The 10,680-nt window shown below is 39.6% G+C and overlaps 1 protein-coding gene across 1 annotated transcript in view; it reads right to left on the bottom strand.

The window, feature by feature from the left end:
• The window catches only part of malrd1 (MAM and LDL receptor class A domain containing 1), a 66,038-nt gene extending 61,905 nt beyond the window's left edge, over nucleotides 1–4,133 (bottom strand). The window contains exons 1-5 of the mRNA XM_085468899.1: nucleotides 4,062–4,133; nucleotides 3,299–3,419; nucleotides 1,571–1,702; nucleotides 1,400–1,488; nucleotides 1,156–1,320 (exon numbers count right to left, since the gene is read on the bottom strand). Coding sequence (XP_085325025.1) covers nucleotides 1,156–1,320; nucleotides 1,400–1,488; nucleotides 1,571–1,702; nucleotides 3,299–3,419; nucleotides 4,062–4,133 — 579 coding nt within the window. The remainder of the gene's footprint in view (nucleotides 1–1,155; nucleotides 1,321–1,399; nucleotides 1,489–1,570; nucleotides 1,703–3,298; nucleotides 3,420–4,061) is intronic.
• Between the last annotated feature and the right edge of the window lie 6,547 nt (nucleotides 4,134–10,680).

Below are 10,680 nucleotides of genomic sequence, written 5' to 3' on the forward strand. Positions count from 1 at the left end.
AGTGGATTAATGGAGGGGAAAGTGAATGTTAGCAGAGAGGTGGCCTCTCTTTACTCCCGCTGCTACTGGTCGGCTACATCACAAAACTGAGCGGGCACTCCTGGGTGACAGATGGTGAAGGCAGAGAAGAGGGGACGGTGACACACTGACATTGTCTCAGGATACTGGAAGGACACAACAGCAGGCTTCACAGGACTCCAGATGGCCTCTGAAGAGTAGGTCACTACCCTCGCAGTGGATATAAAAAGCTCCTGTCGTGAAGCTTACTTCTTCTGTGACGACTTCGCTAGTTACAATAAACCCTACACTGCATTATTAACACTGTATACCATAACACCTACTAAACCTGTGAAAGCCCTGCTGTGGCTGAAAAATGACTCAGATAAAAAAGATAGTGAATCAAGGAAGCAAAAGATGTTTGACTGCAAAGCCAAAGCAAGGGGATGCACAAAGTTGAGGGAAAATGCAATCATCTGATGATTCTCTTAAATGTTATTTAAGGAAACAATGATAAGAGCAGCTTTAAGATTATATTGTTTAAATTAAAGACAGTAGGTAGATTGTCAAGTTAAAAAGACAATAAATTATATGTTATAGACCCTGTTTTCATTCATCAGTCAAAGTGCAGCTCACAGGAAAAGGATCCAAGCATCTAATGGATATATTTTTCTTTTCTTGTGCCTCCAAAATCTGCTCTCGGGTTTTGCTCCACATTCATTTTTATTGTGGGCTCGAATGAGCTGCATTCTGACTTTTTCCTTTTGTAAATTCTACTCAGGAGCAGTGCAGAGTACGAGACACAGCTAATGCACTACAGTGATACTGAGCTACAATACGAAAGCCACAGTACAATTTAGCACATTTGCTATGGGCTCTTACTTTAAAATATTAAAACTACAATAAAAAAAGAGCTTTTTCAAATACTGCACAAAGACTGTATAGTATCAGAAAGCTAAGAGAAGTAGCACTGCTGGTGCCTAAGGTAATAATACATTTGATTAAACGCTAACAAGTTGGAGTCGGGGGTATTTTAAAGAATGGTTTAATATGTATGAATTAGAAATTAAATACTAATATAACTGAGACCATTTGTGACACCATGATCTGATACGGGACACGCTGTTAGTATTAGACAGTAATTACACTGTTACAGACCTGAAAACTGTCATTCCTGGAAAAGCGAAGGATTTCCCGCAGCCACGTATCCTTCTGTAGTTGAGTTGAGGGTTTCCACACTGCTGTGCTCCGACCTACTGGATGAGTTTGAACCAGGACCTGAAGATCTCCGTGAGTTGTTCCAAAATAATAATAGAAACTCATCTGACAAGCAGAAATGAAAAGAAGGTGATCCGGTGATGTCACATTGGTGGAGGCTGTGGTTTACTGTAGATTCTGTTACCTGGCAGGTGTGGCTGGGTGGGAAGACTGGACTTTTCAGGTCTGCTGTGGTTTTGTTTCCTCTGACGGGTAACAGGGACAGAAAATGTGCTGACGGGAGAGAGGAGGAAAATTTAATGGAAAACTTTCATAATAGGTGTTGTTATCATTTGGAAATGACAGCTGCTCCAACCTGATTTGTTGTTTGTGTGGTCATGTTTGAGTCCAGCGACCTCAGTTGTTCTGGACCACTGAGCCCTCATTTCTGAGCTTTGGATCAGGTCACAGAAACCCTCCTCAAAGTCACACCTCTCATACATTGAACCTGCAGCAGAAAATGGTAACACATATATTTCACTTCTGCTCTTTTGTTGTTAAGCCTCTGATGTAGTTCACGTCATTAAAGATTTAAGTGTAAACTGCAGTTTATAATTCAGAAGTGCCGTGGCGTATTTTCAAGATTAGCAACCATACAACAATCACCGCCCATTTATAGATCCTTGTCGACAAAATTTTATATCCATCATAAAAATATACTCAGTAAAGCTTTCGATTAGATTAAACTTCTATTTGTTTTATTCTACTGATCTGGATTTTAGAGACCAGCCCTAAAGCTACAGATTTTTAGAACAAGGCTTACTCCTAAAGCGCTAGTAAGATTAATGATCAAAAAAAAGTTTTGTAACTACAGTACACAATAAATGAACAATAAATGACCAAAGATAATAGTTCTTAATTTAAGGAAGAAAAAATATTATTTTAGAAAATGTACTTTAAGACAGTTGTTTATTCTTTTAGTCCCATTATTTTGTTCAGTTGGATATAAGCCTGATAGTTCAGAGTGACATGTCATGATGACACATAGAGGTGGAAAGTAATGAAGTTCATATATTTATTACAAATATCTTTGCCTCCATGTCCTCCTTAATTACATTTGTGAATCCTCTCTGTGGTCTTCCTCTTCTCCTCCTGCCTGTCAGCTTCATCGTCAACATATCAGCACATGTCTACACCATCTCAAACCAGCCTTGCTTCTCTAACCTTGCCTCCCAACTGCTCGACCTGATCTGTCGCTCTGATGTACTCATATCTAATCTCGTCTGCTCTCACTCTAAATCAGAATCTTAAAATCTTCAGCTGAGCCTCCTGTCTTTTTGTCAGCCCTCCAAACCACACGTCACATCAGGTCTCACTGCCTCTAACCTTTCCTTCCACTCTTGCTGCTATCTTTCAATCACAAATCACCCCAGACACTAGTCTCCACCCACTCCGCCTCTTCTCTACGTCTTTTGTGCAATGTCCAAATAACTGTACTTTCTACTCCTAACATCTTTAAAATAGGTTTGTTACTTTAGGCTTAAGACATCTGAGGGGCATTGTTGATTACTTCACATCACTGTGCACCTCCCAGACAACAGACATCAAACTGATGTGAAGCTAAATGGAAGGATCAATAACATAAAAGGCAATCCTATTGGTGAATCCACCATTCAAGGTGCACATGTTAATGTGTTGTGGTTGCAGTACTTCAGCATCTAGCTTAGCCATACTGAAGAGGAGTGAGCATAAAAGGAGTAATATTTTCAGGTCATTTCAAACGCAATGCTTCGAACTGCTCAACAAATATCAGTAAACACACAAACTGTTTCTGTTTCGGTGCATTTTGTTACACACTTTGTGCAGCTTAAAGCGACAGGAGTTCTCAGGGAGAGAAAAGAAAAGTAAATGTGTGATAAGTTCGCTCTCAAAGATGAAAAAGGATGAGGATAAGTTGTTCTCCACTGCATTTAATATAAAGAGAAAATGTTTGATTCACAAGCAAATTTACAAACTCTATGAACTGAAACCAGATCGTGGATAAAAATAGATTTTTACTCTCGCATTTTTCTACACTGTGTGTCCATTTTCACATTTTACTCACAATTGTTTTCATCGCTGCTGTCTCCACAGTCGTCGGTGAAGTCACACACACAGTCCTCAGACACGCATAATCCGTGAGAGCAGGAAAAAGCCTGGTTCGAACAGGTGTTGGCAGCCACTGGCTTGAATACCAAAGTGAAGGCTAACACCAGCCACACCAAGCCAAGCGGTGACGCCATCAGCAGCTTATTGTTTAACCTTCAACTAAAATACCTAATTTTCACCTCTAAATGAAGCATTTTTCTGTCAGGACATGAGGAAGAATTCCTGGTGTAGAGCGGCTTTTCCTCACTGTGTACAGCTTACTCGGCTCCTGGATTGATACCGTACGTGTGCTCAGCATTCATGCTGTAAAGAGTAATAAATGGGTTTTATTGCTGTTACTCAACAAGGTCACTGTTCCTGCTCATGTGTTTAACATGGACACGTGTCATGACAAGGGGACAGAAATAACCAAAGTCTCCTAAGCCCACATTTTATTGCCTCTATTTTTTTTTTTTAAATAATTTGGATTGAAATTAGATTCAGAAATGATCTTTACTCTGTACGTAAGTGACTGCATCTTGCATAATTGTGACAATACTTCATCTTTTGTGTGGTTTCCCTCTTTTCCTCCTGCCTGGTAGCTCCATATATAACATCCTTTGTACAGTATATCCCCTATCCCTCCTCTGCACCATGTCAAACTTGTCTCTCTAACTTTGTCTCCAAACTGCTCATTTCTAATCTTGTCCATCCTGGTAACTCCCAAATGAAAATCTGACCCTCTTAAGCTCCGCCTCCTCCAGCTCGGCCTCCTGTATTTTTCTCAGTGCCACCATCTCCAGACCATACATCAGGTCTCACTAGCATCTTGTAGAGTGGAAGGGAAGGTCTACAATGTAGACCTTCCCTTCCACTCTTGCTGCCACCCTGTCACAAATCACCCCTGGCACTCGCTTCTTCACCTCTCCCCTGCAGTGCCCATTTCTGCAGATAGTCGACCCAGGTGCTTAAACTCTTCCACTTGTATTATTTCTATTCATTCCATCTTCACTGTTACACCTGTCACTTTCCCATTCCCATAAACAGGTATTCTGACTTGCGTCTACCGACTTTCATTCCTCAATCCTTTGTTCTCTTCTTCTTTCAATTTAGAGATTTGGATATTTTCTTTTAATAAGGACGATGTCTACCATTGTATGCATGAAAGCTCTCTTACTCCCAATAGTGATCATCGCACTCATGTTTAACTGATTTTTACAAGTTCAGCTGGGAAGGAGCCGGTTACCTACTATTATGTCAATAGTAGGTAACTTTAATAATCAAATGCAAATGAGACTTACAGAAAAGCCAGCAAAAGAAATATGCCACAAGATAAGATACATTATCTCTAATCAGTTAGATGAGATGAGCTAGGGAACGTATGAAGTGCTATAAGAGGATCATTAACTGTGTTCAGCAGGGCTCAGCTCCTCTATACAGTGAGGCATAATTTTATTTCACAGCAATCAATAAAGACAGCAACCTTAACACAGGCAAGCAGCAAGCCAGTACAAGAGTTGGTGTGGTTCAAATGAAATTAACCTTGAGAGAAAAGGCGAGCTTGACGGCCCCATTGTGGGATGAGGAACCAGTGGAACAAGGGAAATATCACGTCTGAATTGACCCCTGTTGGCAGCGGGCGTGCCACATGTAACACAGAGGCCTGCAGGCTGTTGTTTCTCATAGCAAACAGCAGTCAATCATTTTAACAGTGTCAGGATGTAGAAGTGGAAAGCATTTTGAGGTTCCAGATTTTTAACATGTGGTAGGAAGAAACAAGAGTACCAATGTGGTCACTAATGGTGATTCATAACCACAATTAGCTGATTTCAACTAGAAAGATTCATTAATATCTGCCAGCAAAGAACCGCGCAAAAAATCTTCACTGCTCTGTAACTCAAAGTGGGAAGTCATTAAAGAATATCTATGTTTTTTCATGCGGAACATAATATTCAGAGCAGCTGGATATAAAAGTAGTGTAACCAAAACGCTGATACTGCTCGATTAAATTTAACCTCACAAAAAGAACCGAGGAGGAAATTATACTGGGACAAAAATACATAATGACGTGATTACACATGCTCCCAGTGTTAGCATGCTATCATTTAATAAGAATGTTTAAAACTGATCGGGTCTGCACCTTGTTTTTTTTTGTTTTTCAGTCACTCTGTCGTAGATTTGCTGCAGTGCTTTAGCTGTCTGACAGCTGGCCGGCCTCATATTTGGCTCTCAGTGTTTTTCTAATTGTGCTGTCATTAATTTTAACATTTAACATGATAACTGAGGCCTGTAGAGTCTGACATGTAGCTCTTGAGAGAATTTCTCATGCACAGTTTGACCTTAGGGTAAATTTGTTGGGACATCCGCTACTAGGAAGATGGTGGCACCCTGTTAATACACATGCGCTCATGCTCCAGACCAGAAAACTGCCTAAACTTCTACTTTTGTAGTGGCCTCTAGTTACCCTTTTAATTTCTATGGGAGTACTAAGTCTGTACATATAGAGTCAGGTTTCAGAGTACATAGAGCCCCATGAAAACCTCTTTCACATGACTGGTGTTCATACCTCTTTTTGATTAATTCTAAAGTCTGGACATCAGTTAGTATTTTCATCAGTAGCTCTGAGGTGTGGATTCATATATGGGAACCAAATACATTTAATTATTAGTTACTATTAATATCTAGCTCTCTTCCATAGCATGTCTTTGTGCTGTCTTCATCCACTCACCCTCGACCGGTCGCGGCAGATGCCTGCCCTTCCCTGAGCTTGGTTAAGTTGGATGTTTCTTCCTGTTAAAAGGGAGTTTTTCCTTCCCACTGTCGCCAAAGTGCTTGATCATAGGGGGTCATCTGGTTGTACGGCTTTTCTGTTTCCTTTGTATTATTCTAAGGTTTTTACCTTACAAGATAAAACGCCTTTAGGGAACTGTTGTTGTGATTTGTCACTATATAAATAAAATTTAATTGAACTGAATTAGATGACTTCAATGACCAATCCAATATAAAGTTCAGAAATGTAAAGAAACAAAGAACCACAGCACGAGCAGCTAGGAGTAAACGGGATATCAAACAATGCAACTGAGTGCTGGACATAAGGGAGTATTCACAGATGCTTTGAAAAAGATTATTTACTCCCATCCATGGATTCAAATCATCAGCATGACTGGAAGCGGGGATGTGATATATTTTCACAAAATTGTACCTCCACACACCCGTCCTGCATTTGTTCTTTGTCTTCCAACTAATGAATTCTTAAACTCTTGTGATTCATTTCACCTTAACTGGTGAAACAGAGGTCAAAGCAAAGCTTGCCCGTAAGTGACTTAAATGAGACAAATTTATCGTTGAGTCTGCCGGTCCTGGTGGGATTGATGCAGCCATTTGTCAAAGATTCGAACTAATCTGTTCCACACAGTCTTTTACATATTAATACAAAGCTGTGATGAAATGCTGTTCCTATTTGTAAGCAGAATGATTTTCCTTGACATCAATTTTTTTAATGTTTCATCTGGGTAATGGTGAGGGGGAGGTTACCTTCACACACCAGCAATGACCTCCGATTGGAAAATTAAGTTGCAAAACCCATTTTTCTACAGGATTTACAAGAAAACTGGTGATTGCACTGAGGAAGGAGTTTATATGCAGATCCGCAGTGTCATTTTTTAAGCAGAGCTGATACAATACAGGAAAAAATGGAAAACAATAAGTAAAATCTCCTAGAATTTCAATGAGGTGCAAACTTTACATTGGCAGATACTCAGTGTTCTTGTTCAGCAGCTGAATGAAAGCTTTTGCATTTTTAAAGGAAGTCTTCCTCTCTAAGAGAGAAAAAGTAACCAAAATCAAGTCGTGTTGTCTCATAATTCATAATCGTTTTTCTCACATCCCGCCGCCTTTTGACACTTCGTTAATTAGGACACATTGACAGCGGAGAACATTTGCATTTTGAATGCAGCCAATCTGCTTTCACATCCTCACTCAAGCTGCGGCGATGTGCAACACCTGCTAATTTTCCTCAGACCTGAATCGAGTGATTCACTGCTGAGTCAAGTGATCATAACAGCTGGGGTTTAATCTTAACAGTGTACCTGTAGGAGATGGATCACTCAGCACCTCCAATCAACGCAGCATGAGCGCGAACATCCTGCAGAGCTCTGTGACGTGCCGTTGTGTACGAAGCAGCCGGCAAAGTATTGACAAATGAGCTCAATAAGCGCAAAGTGAGCCAGTGAACCAGACCGCATTCAGCACCTGAGTCTTATGCATCCTATTTGGCGGATCCTTGTCCCGCAATAATGCTGCCACCTGTCAGTATACAAGAGGCACACTGCAAGAATACTCAAGGTAAGTTGAAGGGAACCTGTTAGCTCTGCCATGGCTGCCATTAATCGTGCTGTTCATCTGAAAATCAAAAATAAACACACAATAATGAAATAAACCTGTGACTGTTCAGAGACATACATCATTTTAGCACTTCTGAAGCATTAGTGTAGTAATGTTAATGTTTTCAATGTTTTCAATTATTAACTTTGTCATTTTTTCTTATTTTTTTTTTCAATTACATGGATGTAATTATATAATATGGGGATATTTGGCAATACTAACACTTGTGAGATCAGAATGATTTCTTATTTTTATCTGCAGTCTTATGAACTTTAAGGACACTGAAGGAAAACTAAAAACAGACGCATTTGTTGGTTGTCGCAAAGAGCGAAAAATGTGCAGTACAAGTAAAAAAGCAAGCCCCTCAAACATTTTCATTTTATTTTGAGATAAATTGACAGCAATATGCTTTGACATATCTGTGTTATCACCTTCTGGTTTGTTTTCTCTTTGTCAATGTCAATCACAACGTGAATGCAAACAAGTTGCACCGAAGTGCTGCACAGCAACAAAGAAAATACACAGAAAATATGAAGAAAATAATTCATTAATTTACAAAAAAAAAAGTTAAGATATCAAGCTCTGTTTAATTCGAAAGGCAAAGCGTAGAGGTGGGTCCTTAAAAGCACCTTAAAAGTCTCGAGATTATGAACAGCTCTCCATTTTTTTTAATGGAGAGATGATTAACATATGAGTAAATCAAACAAACTTATACCGACTTTCTCTGTGATAGTTTGAGAATGAAAAGTCAACACAACATATTGTTTCTTTACCACACAGACAGATGTTTAAAGATTCAGTGGAACAGATGTCACAACTTACACTCCGTTACGTCCCTCTGCAGCCCCTAATCATCTCAATGTTTTCAGCTGGTGCTAATTGGCCACACCTAGTCAGGTGTGGACAAAAGCATACCTGAGGCAAGCTTCCCAGGAGCTTGCTTGTCTTTGCCTTGGTGGCACCAGCCATTTTAGCCAACCTGGTATTCCATTTCAAGAAAAAAACCTCTTCTCACTAACACTCTGGTATTCATCTTTTTTTTTTTATGTTGTGGCTTTTGAGCCGGGTCATAACACTCTCATCCTAAACCGCCAGTGTACCACCTCAGTATCAGTTAGCAAGCTAGCAATGGCTGTGAAACTGAAGAAGTCACTAATCCGAGTGACGAAACGTTTCTCCCTCTGAAAGCGCTACGTCCTGATGAACAAGTCCTGGATGATGGAGCATGCACATTGACCACACTAACAATGGCTGGTACTAGCAGTCTGTTTGAGCCTTTCCAATGACTTTGCTATGCAGCCACACCCGCTTTAAAAGTTGCTCTGCATTCTGCTCGACTCATAAGGTGTATGAAAATATTTATTGAATATATAGTCTCATTTTATTACATATAATTTGCAAGCTGTTTTCATTTAAAATCAGTATTTGAGTGAATGTAATTCTTAGTTACATCCCACCTTCACAATAAAGGAATATATCTGCTCTTTCAATATGCTCATTAACTTGTTGAGAGTTGACATCTTTAGATGGCAGCGTCTATAAATAACGCATGCAGCAAAGACTGTTCTTTTCTCCCTGTGGTGATCAGCTCTCAAAGCAAATCACCTGAATAATTTCAGCTTGATTAATGAATAAGAGAGACAAGGTTCATTGGCAGCGGGGGATGTTTTATAACAAAAAGATTAAAATCTGACCTGAATTAGAAGATATTTCTCCTACTGCAAATTCAACCATTAAAGCAGAAAGATGACGGTCTTTCGATTGGAGCGTATAATTCTAAAGATGAGAAATTAAACGTGTACGACAGCTTGAACCTTTTTAATATTCAAGTGCTGCAGAGCAGAAATTAAAAAGGGAAGTTGGCAGAATCCTTGACCTCGACAGCCATGTATATGTATGTGAATAATGAGCTGACACCGGGCCTCATATTCACAGAGCGGTTGCTGTATATGAAGCATTTACATACATTCATCAGAGCAGAGAGGCTGTGAGTCTCTGTTGTTGTAAATATTTGCTGCTCAACACACAATGTTTATCATTTGTTTAAATGCTTTGTGTGGTATATACAATTAAACTTAGCGCAGATATTGTCATGGGTCTGACGGCACGTTTAACTCAGCATCATAAGCCATGTAGGGAGGAGAGCATCGGCTGCTCAAAATATTCTCTCGGGTACTGGAGACCACGGAGAATAAAGCCAGGTCGGTCAGACTGTTACGAAAGTGTAATTACACACTAGATTATACAGATTCCACAAATTGCCAAAATTTACTCCCATCCAGCTACAAACCCTCAGTCCTGAGAACCTCTTCTCTCAGACATTCAGCCTCTTCCATCCTTAGTCTCCAGTCAACACACAGCTGTCTACACTAAAGATAAGCCAGGTCCAGCCTCATTTTTGACCAGGTTATAGTCAAGAGAAGGGGTCTCAGCCTTAACAGAATAAATCTGTCTGGTCTGTGTGTAATCTCCCTCTACTTTCAGCCAAACCCATGAACTTTTTCTTCCACTATCCAAGTCTTTCTGTTTCCTGTGTCCCTTCCTCAACTCAAACTGTTTTTCTTTTTCCTTTTTTCCAGTACTTGCAAGCATGATAAAATACTTGTCATGCTGAGTCATATCAAGTGAGCTGATATAATCTAATATCCAAACTTTGAGATCAAAGCCACTGTGAGATTTTGATATATTAGAAATTGTTGTGATAAGTATTTCCAAAACGCCCCTAGAACTGGGTAGCTCCAGACTGGGATGACACAGTATTAGGATTCAACAGCAGTTATGAGTTAAACCTTACATACTGTTCAGGTCAAGACTGACTTATTTTGACATTTGACAGCATTCCAAACACCATAAATGTCTTTTTCTTTTTCTTTTTTCTTTTTTTTTTAGCTTAAAATGTGATTACTTTTCTTAAAGTGGTCTAAAATTTTAATGTGCATAACGTGTGACAAAATTTTATGTGCATTGAGGCTGTTG

Source organism: Copadichromis virginalis, linkage group LG9, assembly GCF_057382275.1.
Source record: "Copadichromis virginalis isolate Kocher_CV1m ecotype Utaka linkage group LG9, C_Virginalis_male_GT1.1, whole genome shotgun sequence".
NCBI classification, from domain to species: domain Eukaryota; kingdom Metazoa; phylum Chordata; class Actinopteri; order Cichliformes; family Cichlidae; genus Copadichromis; species Copadichromis virginalis.